This window comes from Diaporthe amygdali (assembly GCF_026229845.1).
Source record: "Diaporthe amygdali strain CAA958 chromosome Unknown NODE_52_length_282706_cov_64_790073, whole genome shotgun sequence".
Taxonomy (NCBI): domain Eukaryota; kingdom Fungi; phylum Ascomycota; class Sordariomycetes; order Diaporthales; family Diaporthaceae; genus Diaporthe; species Diaporthe amygdali.
In genome coordinates this window covers 65,555-84,871 of record NW_026517072.1, presented here as the reverse complement: position 1 = coordinate 84,871, position 19,317 = coordinate 65,555, and the positions used below count along the sequence as shown (strand labels likewise).

The window sequence follows — 19,317 nt, the reverse complement described above, 5'->3', positions numbered from 1 at the left end:
CTTTGCCACTGACTGATCGCCAAACTCAACATCCTGAAGTCTTTGCTGCTTTTATGGCATCAGGTTGTCCAGCTTGCAAAACCATTTCAGTTGCAAATGTATCTACATCAAGATTATTCTATTTCCAATTCCGTTGTGTCTCATTGACAAGTCACAACCTTCTCTAGTGCACCAGAAGCCCACTTGTTGGCACTCGACAGCTATGACAGATCCTCCCCAATCTGTCGGAACTCGCCGATTCGATACCAATACTTTGCGCAAGCAGATCCAGGATAAACTAGTGAATTCGATATTCCCTACATTCGAGACTCCATACAAAAAGTTCTTGCCAGAGGGTACGCTCAAAACGCTATTTACCCCTGGGGCGGTCAAGAAGGAACTGGGGAATCATTACGACGAAACGACGTATGATTTTATTAGGGATAAGGCCAGCAAGGTATTTGCCGTCTTGATCCTCACTGACAAGCCGGAAGCCATCTTAGCCTTTAAGAAATTTGAGGTTCACGATGACTATCTGCCAATTGCCCTTAAGAATGTTCACAGTCCAGAAGAAAGTGACTGGCAGCTCTGCTCGGAACGTGATCGAGAGCCTTCGCAGTGCGATGTAATGCTGGGCAACCTCTTAAAATACGACTGTGAATGGTCTTCAAGCCCATATTGCATTGAACAATTCTGCGAGCAGCAGTGGCAATTTATGGCTCCAGTATTCTCGGATAATTCTGGACATCACCGCTTCTCCTCAAATACGATTCTGCCGTTTTACAGCCCAGAGAAGCGTCCAGCAGCAGAGAAAGCCAGTCAGAAACCGAGCACTTTCAGCACTGTCTATGAAAGTTGGGTTCACCCAGATCACCAGGCCTTTTCAAATCAAGTATTTTTTATACCTTCTTATCCTCAAATTCCGCGACCATGCTGACCGGGTGTCGTAGGAACATGCCAAGGGAAAGTCAGTGGCCGTCAAGAAGATGAATCTCGATGTCCTCATTGTGGAAACCTACAAGGTCGACCAAGCGTACCGTTCCGAGATCGAAGCCCTCGAACTTTTTCGCAAGATCGACAGTCCACATCTCATCAAGTTTCTATGCACCTTCGAGCACGGTGACCAAGGATACTACATGATGTTTCCTTGGGCCACTGCTAATTTACGAGAGTACTTGGAGGTCAATCACCCTGATGATACGCAAGGAAAAGACCCTACTCCCAAAGCCTATCGTGTCAAGTGGGTCTTGAACCAACTTGCGGGCCTATCGGAGGCAATTTGGAAGCTTCACAACCCCAGCGCTCACCAGAATCCTGCCCTGTTGGCCGTACCTGACCCTAAGCAAGCGAATTGTCGACACGGCGACTTGAAACCAGACAACATCTTGCTCATGGGCGGTCCGGATGATGGGAGGCTGGTCATCGCCGATGTTGGTCTGACCAAGGTACACGACTTACCCACGCGATATCGCAAGGATCACACTCGCTCTATGACGGGTACAGCGAAGTACGAGCCCCCAGACATTCTCCGCGGTGGACCCAGATCTCGAGCTTATGACATCTGGTCTTTCGGTTGCATTTGCGTTGAGTTCATCATCTGGACTCTTTACGGACCATCCGGCCTCAAAGTCTTTCACGAGAGGTTAGGCAGCGGTAGCAAGTTTTGGTTCACAGAATTCGAAGATCAGGTTCGCAAGGCTGTGAAGGAGCACAACGAGAATTCTGGGCCCCACGTAAAGTGGTCCGATACTTTGATTCGCTCCGCCAACCAAGCCCTCAAATCGTGCAGAGTAACTCAGTACATTCAGGTCCTGCTAAACGAAATGAAGGGAAGTGATCCACGATGCTCAGGGGATTCTCCAATCAATGATCTACTCAGCTTGACAGAGAACAGGCTGCTGAAGATAGAGATAAACCTTGGAAGCGGTACAATCGACCCGAGACGACATCGTGCGGACGCCAGGGAGATGTCCGAAGGAATATGCAAGATACGTGACAGGGCCGACAAAGAGGACAGCTATCTTGCTGCGTGCCTGCGTAGTTCTCCCATGCCCGAAGTTCCTCATTGGGATTCTCCACCGCAAATGCCGTCCATTCCGGGCTCCTTTCTAGGAGCTGACTTGCCTAGCCGCCCGATCCGCGAGCACGCCTCGCCCGCTGAAGGAGTTATCAACTCACCAACAAATGATATCTTCTTCCCGGCGAAAACGCAGGTATGATTAAATTTGATCTCATCATTGCAAGCGCGTTAACACATTCGCTGACCGAAGTCGCGCTCGTGGGATAGCCACATGACGTAAGAAATGTCCACGATCAGAAAGAACAGAAGTAAGATGTGGATATGAGGTGAGGAAAACACGACTAACTGGGGAATTTACTAGGGAGTAAGTGTTCTTGCTAAATTTGATAATGTGAGCATTGTTAACTGAGTTCGTGTCGTAATAGTACGTGCGTTTACCTCGCCAGCCTAAACATTGAAAATCTATTGCGTAGTCATCTAATGAGCAAGCGTCTAGGAGGGAGCAAGTGTGCCGTGTTATTCAGGTCATGAGATCGCCCGCAAACCGCGTGAACATGATTTGCTGACACGGGGGTCGGGCTACGGTACCCAGGCTGTAAGTTGGGACTGCCTTCGTGACTGGGTCGCGGTGCTAATTTATAGCTAAGACAGTAAGTTTCCAGCATTCAATATGTAGCTGATATTATTATTGCTAAATGGTGCTGATTCAATTGAATCAGCCTGTAAGTCCTGTCTGACATTGAGCTTTGCTTCTGCTGCTGATATCCGGATCAGCTAGATGATACCTGGAGCTTTACCGGAGATAACAAATTCGCTCAAGCTTTGTTTCGCAAAATCACGCCATCGTCGGTCTTTCCTCCATTTCCTAAAGTCTCTAATTTGTGGAAGGACTGTGCTAGTTTGAACATTTGGGAAGGCGGCTTTTCTATTAGAACAAGTGTCGCGAAGCTGAAGACCGATCAATACCGTTGCGGACTGTGTTCCATATTCTTGAAATGCGTCAAAAAGCACGGCATGGAAAGCGAGAGCGAAGTACAATTCTATCGCATTGGATCCACATTCTGTTTCAGCCGGTATCAAGAGCCTGTTCTCTCAATCGTTGGGCACCCAGGTATGTTGTCCAAATACCGACGTAGGTTTTCTAAGTCGGCATTAGCTAAACTGGTCACTGTGTGTACAGACTTTATTTCCTCTGCACCTGCTTCTCTGCAACTGGGACTACCTATACTTCCGCAAACAAAGAGTGATACAGAAAAGGTCTGCCTGCGCGAGTGGATACGGGTTTGCGACAGTTTTCATGACTGCCTATCTAGCGGTGAACTGCCTTTGCCCACACGGATACTCGATGTTGGCGATCCTGGAAAACAAGATGCATCTTCTGTCAAGCTTGTTAAAGCATTAACTGTGGAAAACGAGACAAAATACGTCGCACTTTCACACCGTTGGGGTCCGATGCCCTTCATGCGCCCCACGTACATGTGCACTACGCAGGGCAACATCAGCTCTCTAATGCTGGGATTCGATGCAAGGCTGCTCCCACAGACCTTTCAAGACGCGATTCACATTACAAAAGTCATAGGGGTTCGATATTTGTGGATTGATTCTCTCTGTATTATTCAGGACTCCTTCGAAGATTGGCATCACGAGTCGTCACTGATGGAGGGTGTGTTTGCCAACGCCTACTGTACCATCGCCGCTACTCGAGCTATGTCATCCGTTGAAGGCTTTCTACAACCACGACCAGATCGTCAATGCGAGGCGCTGCGGCCCGTGAATGGGAGTCCATATTATGTCTGTGATCAAATCGATGACTTTCGAGGCGATGTCGAGAATAGCACACTAAACCAGCGAGGCTGGGTTTTGCAGGAAAGGGCCTTGTCGCACAGAACAATTTACTTTGCTGAGAGTCAAATTTATTGGGAATGCGGATATGGGGTTCATTGCGAGACGCTGACCAAGTTGAATAAGTAAGTGATTTGTTTTCGCATTCTGTCCAACCCTCCTGCTGCGACTTACCAGCTGCCGCATGTCATACGCCTTTCTCGAGCTCTGATATTTGTATATGGGACTATATTAATGACTCCGTTGTTGTAGTCCGAAATCGGCTTTGCTTGGAGATGCTCACTTCCCACGGCACATTGAAAACCTCTATAAGGATGTGAAAATCAATCATTTTGTTAGTCTCTATGAACAGTACTCCACGCTATCTTTCACCTTTGTGGAGGATCGACATGTTGCAATTTTGGGGGTTGAGCGGCGCCTTCTTCAATCATTGGGGACGACGGGTGCGTACGGCGTCCTCGAAGCGTATCTCCACCGCACACTTCTCTGGCAACGTGCTAAGGGTCAGGACCGGATGAGAAGGCTATCTGATAGGCTGGGCCGTAAGGTACCGACGTGGTCATGGATGGCTTACGATGGGACCATCTCATATATGAGAGTTCCATATGGTGAAGTGACCTGGAATGATGAGCTGTCCAGTCCTTTCAGAGGTAGGAAGGTGGGAACAGATGGCTTGGATGTTCATGAGCTGGAACTCGTTGTTGTGGGACGAAAATTGGTCACCAGTAATACGTCCTTGATGATGAGGAAGCAAATCGTGTTTGATGATAACATCTTGGGTGTTGATCAACTTGACTCCCTGGCTGTTGTCATAGGCGAAGAGAAATGTGTTGGGATTATTCCATCGCAAAGGATGTACGTGATACTTGTATCACCATGGAACAGAGACAACGTCGGTATCAACTATCAACGGATAGGGGCAGGTTTTCTTTTGAAGGGAGATATGGCAAACGACGGACTGCGTGAGATCCGCATAATCTAGGGCATCAAATTAGGAATACATTGGAAGGCGATTCTGGGAGCTGTATCATTATCATCGGCATCCACACCCAGCTAGGCCAGTGATCTTGAAGCATTGAAGTAAATGGACCCATGAGCAAGACTTGGTTGCCTTTCTCAGCCAAGTCATTCTGGTTGATGCAGACGGCATCTACCCATGATATCCGTCCTTCGCTCTCTGAGCGGAGGTATCTCAGGGCGGCATGGAGGGTTTTGCCGACAAGGATAAATTTCTGCGAGGACCAAACACACGAAAGTATTTCACACTCTGGAACTTTCACGTGCGCTCTGACTTTTGTCCATGGCTCTGCTCTATCGATCCCGGAAAAGGGCACGCCATATGCTTCGGCTCTACTTTGATGCCATCTTGAGGGTGCCCTGGCAACAATACTAACAACCTAATCTCTGCTGACTGCTCCGTCAAAGGTCGATAGAAATATTCCGTGTTTATATCTTCATGTGACTTCAAAGTGCAATCGATTAGTGGACTAAAGATGCTTTCTTTTGATGGTCAAAACTGGACGGGGCTCAATTTGTCAAAGGTTGGATCCGGGGAATCTACGAACATCGTGTGCAGGACAGTATTAAGCTGTCGTATTTTCGGAAAGCTTTGACGCAGAGGCGACACAGCCTCAAAATGCATTGCCAAGTGTCGGTTATCAACATTCAAATCTGTGCTGCCACACTTAGCTACCTTGGTACCTAGATGATTGACACACATCCGGCTGTTATTTCAGAAGCTTCCTAGATTGTCTAAATACTTTCTCCATGGGTGAGCACTTGCGCATGTGCGACGTTTCCCGGGCTTGGGTAACCCAATAGAATCAGAAGTCATCACACCTCCCGGACAATATGGTAAAACCCGTGAAATGCACTGCCTGGCTCGACCAACTGCCCACCGACGATGAGTTCCTGGGTTCCCGACTCCTCCGCTCGGTTTGTGTTATGTGAACAGTGCCTGCAGTGAGCACAACCCTGTTTACATGTGTGGTGGCACTTAGCCCTTCCGCCTCTTCCAGGCTTTGTGTGGAACTCATCATCCACGACCACATCGAAATGGCCAGGCGTAGTGGGCAGGCCCTTGGGCACCATGTCAGTTTTGCGATGCACTTCAAACTCGAAATCTGTCCATCCGACGACATCCGCTGACTTATCATAAATCTTCAATACGATTTTGTTTGTAACCCATGCTTCATTACTGTCTGAAAAAGCTCGCTAAAAATGATTCCAGTCCTGAAACATCCATGGTTGGTGACGAGCAATATTCATAGGCTTGCAGAAGGCCATCGTTGTCTACAGAGAAGTGAAGACTAGTCAGCGTAAATGTCGTTGGACATCTCAATAGATCGTAAAATGGAGACATTTCCATTTTTGGGGATGTCGAACGTTATGGTTATCATGGCTCTCCCCGGGTTGATATCAAAGTGTTTGTGAATCAATCGAATAGGATGCTATACGGAACGTCGTACTTGGCTAGCAAAGACCGCAGTATTTCTAGACTTTCCGTGTCATTTTGGGGTACAAAAGCGATTTCGTGAATATGTGGCAGACCATTGTAGATTGCCGGAGGCGGGAAGACCTGCCTTGAAGAAGCCATGATATTTGCAGCGCTCCGCTTCACAATTGGATTTTTCGGTTCGCCGAATCCCGTCTGCCTTTGAGCAAGACAAGCTTGATCTACTTCACAGCCGCCTTGACATGATGATATTTTATATCAAATTGCTTTCTTCACTTGCTCGTTCAGTAACAAGGCTCTCCGAGACTGTGCCGTGCAACTGTTTTATCTGTGCAAATGCACATGTGAGAGGCTAAAATCGGCAAACTTGACTGATCATCTTTTTCTGACAGCATCATCATGTTCCTTCGGGTGAAACACCAAAAACACTTCAAGTTGGTGTCGTACAGCATCCAAAACTGGCAATGTAGAAGGCCTTGCAGACAATGCATTGTACACATAGGCAGGTTGTCGGCCAATTTGGATTTATGAAACGCTCGTTCCCTGGGCACATGTAGACTAGTCAACCACACCGGGCGATAACGGGGCCAAGGATTGCAAAGATGCCCCATTGATATCTGGAAATGCTCTCTTCACCGCGCAAGTGCGGATTTGTGTGTAACCACATCGGGCGACAAGGGATATAGAAAACCTATGGCATGTATACCTTGTAGAACAGCAGGCTGTCAACTGACCCTACTTGTGGCAGCCCCTAGGGGTGCTAGGGTTTGACACTGGAGAGTCTGTACGTCTGATAAATATCAGACGCTGCATGACTGACCCGTGTGATGGTCGTGACGTACCAACGTCCATCATTCACTGAGATAGGCCATCTTCAATACAACACCTTTCAGACCCCCCAACTTGCTACCACACCACTTTCCACAAAACGTGCGCCTCCTATTGAAGCATCTCACGCTCTAGTGTCATTACTGCGGCTCTGCAGACGTGCCGTCTTGACCGTTCACGTAGCCTGTCCCTTCTCTATGCTCACGACTCAATCATGCAGAAAAACAGGATCTCCAGCTTCAGTAATGTCTTCCAAACTGACGACGCCAACCGGGCTTGACCCCTCTGTCCTCAACGACATCAATGGCCATATATTTCCCGACATTCAAGATTTTTACGAAAGTTTCTTCGCAAATCGACCGTGGACCTCCATAGCAGAAGAATTCGTTCAAAAGCTGCCGCACTTCCAGAAGCAAATCGACTTCCGTTTGCAAACAAACATTGTTACCTGGCTGACGGATCTCCAAGCATCACTCGCGGAGCGAACAACACTTTACTGCTCGTGGCATGAGCATACCACGGAAAGTTCACCCACATCTGATCAGATATTAGTTCTTGCGGACTCAGCAAGTCTCAAAACTGAGGTCAAATGGGACGATCTCGCGGTCTTGGGGCTGTTTTCCCAGGGAAGTCGTTGGGAAGGCATCCTGCAACTCTGTGCCTACGCAAGATCAGTGTTCTCTAGCCAGCCAAGTCGCGCGTTCCTTCACAGCTTCCTGGTTAGAGGGGAGGAAGCAGAACTTTGGCAGTCTGATCGATCTGGGATCTATGGATCCACACGACTCACAGTGACGGATACGAATGATCAGTACCTCTCAGCCATCGTCGGATACATGTTGATGGACAGCAGCGAGTGGGGAATGTCCTCGTTGGTTCATAGAAATGAACAAGACGAATGTGCTAGCTTTTCATACAAGCATGGCACAGAAGTTGTGACAAATACTTACATTCTAGGTGCTAAGATCTTCGAGCGGGGATCCGGACACCTGGTCAGTGATGGTCTCACCGTCTATAGAGCAAGGCGGGTTGACAGCCCAGGTTGGAACTATGCGATCAAGTTCAAATGGTCAAAACCTTCCGAACGCCATGAGTTGACAATGCTCAACTTGCTCAAGGAGAGAAACGTGTGGGGGGTGATTCGTCTAGACGCACACCATGACGGCGTCAACACCGAGATGCTGCACGACGGTCTCACCCTGAACAACTCCATAAATCTACAAGCGGAAGGCGATGGCTCTTATGTCGAGATCAAGGAATACGTGACAGAGTCCTCCGGCGAAAATATCCGGGATGAACCTAAAACACTCATTTGTACCGTTGTTACACCTGAAGGCCGGTCACTCCACAAGTACGAATCGATTCTGGAGGTCCTGTACGCCCTACGCGATGCGGCCAAAGCCCATCGATCACTCTATCAGAAAGGCCGAATCCTACACCGAGACATCAATCCCTCTAACATCATCATCCCCTCCTGCGAACCGAACAGAGACGCGGCCGACACTGCCAAAGGCGTACTGATCGATTTCGACATGGCGAAAGAGATTTCGGAGCCACAACAGCCTCACCAAGCTGTCGGAACTTACATATTTCAGGCCATTGGGGTGTTACAGGCCTATCTCCCAGACAATCCACACACCTATCGCCATGATCTTGAGTCATTCTTCTACACCTTTCTGTTCCTCGCGGTCACCAAGCGCCCCGTTCCGGAAGGAGAAAATCAGCTACAGCTTCCCACTTCGAGCGTGCTGCGGGAGTGGACCAAAGGGAGACTTTTTGACAAGGCCAATCGTAAAATTCAAGATATGGAGTCAGCAAAAGAATTCAGCCGACGGATCGTCGCGGAGTTCACGCCCGATTTCCAGGGGCTTGGGGCACTGGCAGAGAAGCTCAGGGCGATTTTGTTTCCGGTCAAGGAAGACGGCGTGATTTGGACAAGAACCGACATGACTGACCAGGGGACAAATGCTCTGTACGATGCAGTTATTGGTGCGTTCGAAGACGCAGCCTTGGAACCTGCGAGACTGTAGTCTAGACAGATATCTCGGCCTAGAATAAAAATCCAAAAACAGGCGCCCTGAAATAGAATAACTTAGAAGCGCAAGGGAAACGAGCCCGGGGGGGAACGGAAAAGACACCAATAAAGATGAACAATCGTTTCCCAGAAAACGCTCGTTAGTGAGTTATACAGATCTATTGGATCTTGGGGAATTTCAGCATTGGAATTTCCTCAGATGACAAATACCCAGTCACTGTAGCCCTACCCTGGGAACTCAAGCATAAATATACAATGGTTCCCCCGGTGTAACCTAACTAGCAGGCTTGGTAGGCGGCTAGAAAGAAAATAGCAAATTTACATTTATTAAGTTTCTTATATATATATGGATTATTTTACTGGACTACGACGTCGAGCTGTAGCATGAGACGGCCCAGTCTATCTGTGAGGTCTTGCTACGGAGCGGTTTGCGGGTTGGGGCCCCGGAGACGACACCGGGCTTCAACCGCGTTGCGGCCAATGTCGGAGCGGCAACTTGGAAGGAGCTGGCGGTCACAGAGTACCGAAAAAACTTCTATCCCGTCGCGACTGCGGCTATGATGCCCAAAGAGAGAGCGGCGTGGTTGATGATGATGATTTGTTGAAGGTGTACGGGACGCGCAACATGTGTGTAGTGGACGCGTCCGTTCTACTGTCTCAAGTGTGTAGTCATTTGGTCAGTACCTTGTATGCTGTTGCCGAGAAGGCAGCTGATCTCATCAAAGCGAGTGCGTCATGAAGAGGGTTATTTGATGCAAGAGATCGATGCGCGAAGAATATGTGCCTACGTTCTCAGATCGATTATATTATGAGCAAACTCTCATGACATACTTATTAGCATAAACATAAATTTGTTTACCCTTCTTCCCCCTCCTCTTGATCTTTTTTCGTCCAGTGAATATTTTTGTCCATGCTAGTCAGGCCTTCCCTATCGTGTCACGCTACTATGTGCCGTGTTCATCTTTCGTTACGGGATACCATGTCGTTGCATTTGCTCTTCTAATTCGGGATTGAGGTCCGCGGAAATCGGTTTCCGAAAAGCTAGGAGGGGTCATGAGTCAGGGGTGGCGTCCCTTAGCCATGGCTTGTGGGTCTGGACCTGGCCCTGTTCATTCGCACTAAATACCTGTTTGCCGAGAAGTAGCCGAGAGGGAACCCGACAGCTTTTGCTAGTCGCGACGCAGTCGAACATGCAAAACTTTTCAAGTTCAAATGCACGATGTTCAACGTGAGAGGAGCAACCGTTAAAGTATAGAAGGCGGCCCTTGAACACCGGCTGAAGCATAGTACACAATACTCGGACCAGTATGTACTCTGCTTGGTGCTCTACTAGTTCCTATAGTAGATACTTCAAATATTGCATATTATACAGATACTGCAGTAGTGACATTCGAAGACTCCACCTGCTGGCATAATTTTTGGCAAGCCGCGTGCAAGCGTCTCATCGTTGCGAGGGCTAGCTGCACTGGGAAGAGCCTACGAGACAGGCGTGCAAGGCTTGGAACTTTTGAAAATAGATTGAAATTGGAAAGGGATTAGAGTCTACTTGTAGTTTCTGGGCATTTCTTGGGCAGTCCTTGGAAACAATACCTGGGCAATGCCTGAAGGAAATTGGAGAAGATGCACCGAATTCCATTCAGTGACTTGACACCCTTGACTCCATCCTTTCCTTCGGCCGGCGGCACAGGATGTTTCGCGTAGCCGGTGGGGCCCCACGGGGTTGGCGCCTAGAGAAGAAATCCGGGGTAAGTCTGACCCTCTCAGGTGCCCATTAGGCCCCCAGGGACTCTCCTCAGGCCTTCCCCACCACCACCCCTCACGGCTACGGTTAGATCTTTGACACACATACAGATATTCGACCGCACGCATCCAAGGCAATCGATTCGTATTCTTGTGGCACGGTTCTTGACGATTCCTTGCAGAATACCTAGCGGCGGTCGCACAAGCATTGATCTATCGTATGATATGATACGATAATTGAAGACCACAATAAGATAATCATTCAAGTCCATACTGCCATCATCATCCGGCCCGGCCTCCCGCCTGGCCCAACCCCCACCCTATTGGTGCAGCTCTCTTTCTTTGCCCCCTTTGTATACTGAAGGAATGGAAAAGTCATCGTCGCCGAAGCAAGAGACCAAGAGGAAACATGTCACAACAGCGTGCGTAGCTTGTCGTGAGAGCAAGGTAAAGGTGAGAATAAGTTTTCCAAGTCTTCTTTCCAACTTGTCCAAGCTGCCCCTGCGAGACATCCCCAGCGCTGACCTCTGAGCCAGTGCAATGGAGGCACGCCGGCTTGCTCGAGTTGCCTGAGTAAAGGCAAGCAATGTCAATATCACGCAAGGGAGGACAAGCGCAAGTCAGTAATGTCTCAAGCCCCTCAGCATCTCCCCAAGGCTTTCTCGAACAAATGCTTATTCCGCAGACTCTCCTTTCGAGTCGCCGTCGAGCTACTCTCCACCAGGGTCCGGCAGCTTTCCAGGTTTATCAATGACCAGGGCCTGGATATCCCGCCCATGCAGCCGGATGACTCCAAGACTTTGTCGGGTATTCTCCAAACGTTAGGGCTCCATGATGTCCAGCCTGGTGCCATTCAGGACCAAGCAGACAACGAGAGCAGCACCACGCAGGGCGCACCGCCCGTTCGGGGGTTGGACCAGGGGACCGAGATCTCTGAGAGCTCGGCAGCATCAGCCTCGAATGTGCCTGTCATACCACCTGCTGAGTGTGCCGCAGGTAGCCCCCTCCGCACAATGCAAGGCTTGCCTGAGCTCGCCAATGCGGCCGGCGGCATAGACGGCATCATGCGCACTTCAACAGGTTGGGATTGGAACACGACGGCTGAATCTATGCCGCAAGGACATGTAATGCATCCGGGCTATGTCCCAATGGGCCCCAGGCCACCGGGCTTCCCCAGCAGCGCCTCGACTCCAGGCCAACAACAATCCGTCTCTGGTGGGCTTGGGAGCTCTCCCACGCTGGACATGGACGAGGCAACCTCCCCCGAGAGCGTCGACGAGCTCGCCGACCAGTTGTCCGATCGAATAGGGACTCTTCACATCAAGCCAGGGGGTCATATTCGCTTCTACGGGTCAACATCAAACTTTAATCTCTTGGAAACGCCGGCTTCAGACGTCACTATGAATGTCCATCGCACAGTACGGAACGACGGGACGGAGCATTTGGATCGTCTTGGGATTAACAAGACGGTCCCTCCAGAAATAGAAAACCATTTAATGAACCTCTATTTCACATGGCAGGACCCGTCATTTCACGTCGTTGACCGGAAAATGTTTGAGGACGCAAGAATAAAATGGAATGGTGCAGAGGATACGTCGTACTACTCTGAGGCCCTCAGGAATGCCATGTAAGCCATAATTGATATACGCCACCGCGGCCTTTATTCAAGAGCTAACCTAGTCCTATGTGAAGCTGCGCTTTGGGAGCCGCCTTCGACCCTAGACACCACCCAACATTCGTCACGTTCCCTAGGTCGCTCGCCGACTTTTTCGCCGATAGGGCCAAGGCACTTCTCGAGATAGAGCTGGATTCGCCTTGTGTCGCTACTATTCAGGCCCTCACCCTCTTGAGCGCCCACGACATAGGGTGCGGAAGGGATGCTAGAGGTTGGCTCTTCAGCGGTAAGCTGTTCGCACAATTTTGTCACCTGCAGGTCACCCTGGCAGTTTTGCCGACTGACACTCATTCTACTAGGTATGGCAATGCGGCTGTCATTCAACCTCGCGCTACACCAGGATCTGAAGCTCTATATAGCTAAAGGTATAGTGACTGTAGCCGAGGCTGATCTGCGCCGGACAGTCTTCTGGGCCGCCTTCGTGGTGGAATAGTGAGTGGAAGCCACGACTCCTCTGCCTCGGAAGCAAGATTGCTCATTTTTCTGCACAGTGTCTGGAGCTTCTACTTGGGCCAGCCGTTCCGCATGTCCATGAAAGGTGTCACCCTGGACAAGCCAGGACACAAAAGTCGATTGACAGCTTCTGGGCACTGGACCCCTTACGCGCATGCAAATACACCTCAGTCTTTCACTCCTATGGTCGACTGCGTAGAAGACGTCTGCAGACAGCAGGTTCTGCTCTTCGAGGCCCTCGCACCTCTAAGTGATACCTTGTAAGTTCGTCGGCATGTGCGAGACTGGGTGAGTTGATTGCTAAACTTCTTGCTGCTCCCTTCAGGTATGGCAGCGCAACAACGTCGAAGAGCGCTCTACAAGAACTCAGTGTTAAGACTTTTAAACTGCTATCAGACTGGAAGACAAATCTCCCAGCTGAGCTGTGCGTGGACCTCGACAATCGCGAAGCTGTTGACTTGCCGCATGTTCTCCTGCTTCAGTAGGTGGCTCAATGAACCCCCATTTGTGAAAGCTTTCTCTGTTCCTAACACTGTCGCCCGCAGCATGCAATTTTATCAGAGTCTCATTTATGCTCATCGTCCCTGGATGTCAAGAACCCAGAGCCAGCCACAGCAAGCGAAGGGTCCGGATGCTGACCAAGCCCGCAAAGTGTGCATGGATTCCGCAAGTGCCATCGCACAGCTCCTCCGCCTCTACGAAGAGCGGTGGACCCTCCGTAGGATCAACATCCAAGCCGTCGCCATCACGTTCTCCGCCGCACTGCTGCTCGTCTTCGCCACGGTCTCTCATTATCAACGGGAGAGAGAAGACGAGATCCTCGCCGACCTGAGCGCATGCCTACGGGCGTTGGATGAGCTCGCACCGTCGTGGGACACCGCCAGGCGAGCCCGCGATTTCCTCATCAGGCTGCAGAGACACTGGGAGCGGCAGGCCAGGTCGAGTTCCAAGGCTCTTGGGCGTGACGATGCCGCGTCCACGCGAGGAAGCTTTATCAGCTCAAGGAAACGGTCGCGCATGTCTTTCAGATCGGCTGATGAGGAGTGGCCCGTGCGACTTCGCGGCGACACGGCGTCGTCGTTAGGGAGTGAGTATCTGGCGGACAGCAGCGAGGCGGTCTCCGGGATGGATCTTGACTTTGACTGGATGCTCAGGACGAGCTTGGAGGGTATGCCGGGGAACTGGGGCAATGTATTTTCGGTTCCGTCAGGCCCTGGTCTTCCTCCTTAATCAGGAGGGAAAAGTGGAAGCATAAATGCTTTGTTTCAGGGTCTTGGTTACGATCACCGGACAGGTGCAACGGACAGGAACGTCATTTAATGCGTCTCAACTCGAGTAGCGCTTTTCTTATTGCTGCCAGCTACTGGGGAAAGTGAGCTAGAACTGCTGTTTGATAGCAACATGTGCCGTACTGACGCCTTCAAAACATTAAATGGGAGATTGCCCAGATGTCGCGGGCCAGACTAGCAGACTTGACTCCTTCCGAGGCGTCCTCTACAGCAGCCTCCCTGCATGAATACCTCCCGTTATTAGAATGTCATCTGACGTGTGATACGCGCTGGCGTCGGATAGGAGGTAAACTACTGGGACTTTGAGGTCAGTCCGGTCACCAATCCGGCGCATAGGGGGCTCGGTCGTCATAATCTCCGCCAACCAGGGGTAACGATCACAGAGATCGATTGTCATATCCGTCAGCATGTACCTATATTTCCCAAAGTTTCTCATTGTCAGTCACCATATGTACCCACAAGCAAGAAGTAGTAGATCCACAACAAATTCAAACAGCTTCAAGTAGAGCGAAAGACTTACCCAGGCGAGATAGAGTTAACACGGACGCCCATAGCCGCCAATTCGACGCCCAATGCCTTAGCCAGGGAGACAACCGCGCCCTTGCTTGCACAGTAGTCGCTCGTGCACTGGCCCTTGCTGGCGACGTGAGCGGCGATGGAGGCGATGAGGACTATGGACCCGCCGCGGCGGTTGAACTCGGTCGGCTCCTGCTTCACCATCTGGGCGGCGGCCAGCTGCGCGGCGTAGTAGGTGCCGAGAACGTTGATATTCATGCACCGGGCGACAGACTTGGGGTCGCGCTTCAGGAAGGGCTCGTCGGGGCAGATCCCGGCGGCGGTCACCCTTTTGAGGTTTGTGTGAGCAGATGGAGCGAGATGACATTTGGAGGGGGGTGGGGGTGCGGCGGGACTTACAGGCCATCTATGCGTCCGAAATCTTTCACGATTTCATCAAAGGTTGCCTGAAGGGCTTCGTAGTTGGTTACGTCGCTCCTACGTAGGCAGGGTCCATGTCAGCAATTTATTCAGCCTTTCTCGCACACGTACGTGGCGTATGCATCATTCGTCAGCTTTAGAACTTATACGCACTTATACAATTTGACCTTGACACCAAACTCCGTCTCCAGCTTTTGAAAATGGTCATGGGGCTTGTCCAACAAATCGATGATGGCGACATTCCCTCCAACCTCGGCGATAGCAAAGGCAAACGCCAGGCCGAGGCCACGACCACCGCCGGTGATCACGATGGTACGGCCCTTAAGGGAGATCAGGTCGTGGACGGTGCGGGACAGGAACTTGTCCGGGTTCCGGTCCAAGACCGCCTTACCTATGCTAGTGCGCTCATCGGAAGCCATTTGTGAAGAATTGAGCTATTGAGAGTTTGCCGCGACGTTAAGGGATTAAGTGTAATAGGTGGTTATTTTACTACCCTGGTAATTTTAAGGATGAGTCCAACCCGGTCGATGTTAGCTAGTCGATGGAGATCAACAGCTCACAAGGGTAAAACAGATAAGTTGGGACCTAAAAGAAATATCGAGATTTCAGCTTATGAATCTATGCTGCAAAAAATATCCCTGTGGGAGACACACCAGAGGCTCCAGAGGCTGATGAGCGCCGAAGCGCTCAAGGGGCGATCTTTATGATGTCGAATCGGCTTCGACTGGAGAGAATTGGAAGATGATTGGAAGTCTGATCGGAAATAGTGTGCGCTGGTGGACTTGACTTCCGTGGCGCATTGTCCTCGTGACGGGCCCGCTTGCGGCACTGACAATGCAGGCTGGCCGGAGGATGAATCCCGACCTGCATGGGCGATGGGAGGGCTTGGCGCGGGCGTACGTAACCGGGTCGGAAATCACGAAGCCGCACGTCTGGGGGAGCCAGGACATCTCGGCGCTAACGTCCGGACAGGTCGACAAAGTGCCGCTTAATAAAGCATCTGTATATTACGTTTGTCTTGGAAGCAGTGTCTGTTGGCGGTGCATTTACTGGGGCGAGAGTTCAAACGCAGCCGATGATATTTTTTGTTGCTTTTTGCTGTATCATACACACCCAACAGCATTACACATTAATTTTTACCTAACAAGATGAAGGACGCATCGGTAGAGCCCGTGAAGCTCGCGTCGGCCGGGAAGCTTACCAACGGCCAGGTCAAGGGCTGGAGGGAACATCTCGACGATGACGACCAGGCCGTCCTGGCACTGCGGAATTTCATCTTCGACATCTGCAACCAGAATGGCGGCGGTCACGGTGGCTCGGCCATTGGTATGGCGGCAATTGGTGTTGCTCTGTACAAGTACGTGATGCGATATAACCCGTCGAATCCAGAATGGTTTGATAGGGATCGCTTCGTGCTCTCCAATGGTGCGTTATTAAACAACTTAAGAAAGATATTGTTCCCTTTAAAATCATGTACCAATGCTAAATATATTTACAGGCCACACGGCGATGTTTTTGTATGCCCTGAACCATCTTGTTGGTTATGACGCTTGGACTATGGATGAAATCAAGGGGTATGGCAGCGCCAAGTTAGAAGGTTATACCACGCTCTGCCACGCCCACCCGGAGGTTGAAGTCCCAGCAATAGAGGTCACCACGGGACCGCTGGGTCAGGGCATTGCCAACGCGGTCGGGCTTGCCATTGCGTCCAAGAACCTTGCTGCGCGTTACAACCAGTCTGGCTTCAACGTCGTCAGCTCTCGCGTGTACTGCATGACCGGCGATGGTTGCCTGATGGAGGGAGTTGCACTCGAAGCCATGTCGTTGGCAGGAAGTCTGAAGCTGGAAAACCTTGTAGTCATCTATGACAACAACCAGGTCACCTGCGATGGACCTCTTGACTGGATCAACGAGGAAGATGTCAACGCAAAGATGCGTGCGTGCGGCTGGCACGTTCTAGAGGTCGCCGACGGCTCATACGATGTCAAAGCCCTGGTCTCGGCCCTTGAGTACGCCCGGACACTTACTGGCAAGCCTGTGTTTATCAACGTTCGTACTATCATCGGGCTTGGGACCGCCAACGCAGGGACTTTCAAGGCACACCACGGTGTCTTTGATGCCGAGAGCGTGGCGCTTTCCAAGACCCTTGCTGGACAGGATCCGTCAACCACGCACCAGATCCCAGCAGCCTCACTAGAGTACTTCAGGGAGAGGAAACAGCACGGCCAGAAACTTCAGAGCGAGTGGGACGATCTCATCAAGCGGTACCAGTCGGCCCACCCAGATCTGGCCAAGGAGTTCCTTAAGAGGGTAGCGGGCGACAATGGGGACGCCTGGCGTAGTGTGCTGGAGAAAATCGACTCGGGCAACTTTGGCGACCAGGCTACCCGTGAGGTAAGCGGAACTGTAATGGAGAGTCTATGGAAGACCCACCCAGCACTTTTCGGAGGTGGCGCCGACCTCGTCAATTCCAACAAGGTCCCCTATGAAGCCCACGAGGTGTTCCATCCGACCTCGGGCTACTCAGGGCGCTATCTACGGTACGGCATTCGTGAGCATGCCATGGCGTCCATCTCCAACGGTATCGCGGCTTACAACCCTGGGACCTTCCTCCCGTTTACGGCTACTTTCTTCATGTTCTTCATCTATGTAAGTCACCTGGAGCACGGCGACGTTCGAACTACTTTAGCGATATGGTGATACTAATCTTCATTGTTCTCTAGGCCGCTCCTGGTGTCCGCATGGGTGCCTTGAGCCACTTGCCCGTCATCCACATCGCGACGCATGACTCTTTCGCCGAGGGCCAAAACGGCCCGACGCATCAGCCCGTCGAACTGGACTCTCTGTATCGGGCAATGCCAAATCTGACGTACATGCGGCCATGCGACGCCGAAGAGGTGATCGGCGCCTGGATGCTCGCGCTGGCCAAGACCACCGGCCCGTCCATGCTCTCTCTCGGCCGTGACCCCGTCGGCCCCGTGCCGAATACCGACAGATTCAAGGTCGCCAAGGGCGCGTACGTTGTCGTGGAAGCCGAAAGCCCAAAACTCGTCCTGACCAGTTGCGGCACCAACCTACACTACGTCGTCGCGGCGGCCGAGAGCCTGTCCGCCTCCGGGATCCCCACGAGGGTGGTCAGCGCGCCGAGCTTCGAGCACTTTGACGCGCAGAGCCGGTCGTACCAAGAGTCGGTGTTCCCTCTGGATGGCATACCTATTGTGAGCGTTGAGGAGTACATCGCGACAACCTGGGCGCGATACGTGACGGCGAGTATCGGCATGACGGGGTACGGTTACTCGGCTTCCAATCCAAGCAACTATGACAGATTCCGTCTGGACGCGAAAGGGATAGAAGCAAGGGTCAAGGATTATCTGAAGACTTTGGATGGAGGCGACGCGAGGAAGGCGGGATGGAAGGCAATCTGACTTCGGTACATATTTTAGCACGTAGACAATTTATGATTGCGACGTAGATATTAGACACTTTTCTTCCCCTTTTGCGAATACCATCATCACATTTTCCAACTCGCCTCAAGATCATATGGATCCACGTGTTAATTTTATTGACACGAAGAGAAGTCTAGCCCATCCTATGTGGTCAACTGTTCACGAAAGGTCCAAGTTTCTAGGTTAATACTATGGGCTGGCACGTAATTTACACTTTGAAGTGATTGGTTGAAGCGAAGACAGCCAGCAACTAAGTCTTGGTTGGAATCAAGACTCACTTAAGCACTGAAAGTGCTACGTAATGTTGATATTAAAATACTGCTGTGTGCTAAGATTAACACATTACTGCCGACAATGTGCATTCTCCTGAGCAGCTGTTGTAAAATTCCGAATCCCATGGACCTGAGTCTCACTACTGAATTGCCAGTTTTGACAGCTGAAAAAGAGAAATTGAGTCCCATTACCAATGATAGTAACATTAAGTACGAATTAGGTCCTGTAGATTTGAACAGGCTTCTTGCAAAAACGCCGATTACACAGGTCACAAAACCACCTTCAAAATTTTGATGGAAAGCTGGGACTGAGTGAGAAGCTGGAAAAGGGACGATCCCCCTCCCCCCTA

At 50.8% G+C, this 19,317-nt stretch overlaps 5 protein-coding genes across 5 annotated transcripts; 4 read left to right on the top strand and 1 right to left on the bottom strand.

The window, feature by feature from the left end:
• Window positions 1–202: 202 nt before the first annotated feature.
• On the top strand, window positions 203–4,823 carry J7T55_011042 (uncharacterized protein; the record flags this gene model as incomplete). Its single annotated transcript, XM_053135154.1, has 8 exons — window positions 203–871; window positions 930–2,192; window positions 2,496–2,594; window positions 2,774–2,844; window positions 3,008–3,110; window positions 3,180–3,256; window positions 3,313–3,966; window positions 4,181–4,823. 8 exons carry the CDS (start codon window positions 203–205, stop codon window positions 4,821–4,823), a joined length of 3,579 nt encoding a protein of 1,192 aa, XP_052987110.1.
• Window positions 4,824–7,369: 2,546 nt separating this feature from the next.
• Window positions 7,370–9,151, top strand: J7T55_011041 (uncharacterized protein; the record flags this gene model as incomplete). Its single annotated transcript, XM_053135153.1, has 1 exon — window positions 7,370–9,151. The coding sequence occupies one exon, from the start codon at window positions 7,370–7,372 to the stop codon at window positions 9,149–9,151; it is 1,782 nt and encodes a 593-aa protein (XP_052987109.1).
• A 2,371-nt stretch (window positions 9,152–11,522) lies between these two features.
• On the top strand, window positions 11,523–14,254 carry J7T55_011040 (uncharacterized protein; the record flags this gene model as incomplete). Its single annotated transcript, XM_053135152.1, has 6 exons — window positions 11,523–12,523; window positions 12,589–12,797; window positions 12,871–13,003; window positions 13,063–13,284; window positions 13,350–13,505; window positions 13,570–14,254. 6 exons carry the CDS (start codon window positions 11,523–11,525, stop codon window positions 14,252–14,254), a joined length of 2,406 nt encoding a protein of 801 aa, XP_052987108.1.
• A 264-nt stretch (window positions 14,255–14,518) lies between these two features.
• J7T55_011039 (short-chain dehydrogenase reductase sdr protein) lies at window positions 14,519–15,668 on the bottom strand (the record flags this gene model as incomplete). The annotated part of the gene is made up of 4 exons (XM_053135151.1): window positions 14,519–14,726; window positions 14,834–15,157; window positions 15,229–15,306; window positions 15,403–15,668. The coding sequence occupies 4 exons, from the start codon at window positions 15,666–15,668 to the stop codon at window positions 14,519–14,521; spliced, it is 876 nt and encodes a 291-aa protein (XP_052987107.1).
• A 729-nt stretch (window positions 15,669–16,397) lies between these two features.
• On the top strand, window positions 16,398–18,674 carry J7T55_011038 (Dihydroxyacetone synthase; the record flags this gene model as incomplete). Its single annotated transcript, XM_053135150.1, has 3 exons — window positions 16,398–16,674; window positions 16,748–17,898; window positions 17,973–18,674. The coding sequence occupies 3 exons, from the start codon at window positions 16,398–16,400 to the stop codon at window positions 18,672–18,674; spliced, it is 2,130 nt and encodes a 709-aa protein (XP_052987106.1).
• Window positions 18,675–19,317: the final 643 nt, after the last annotated feature.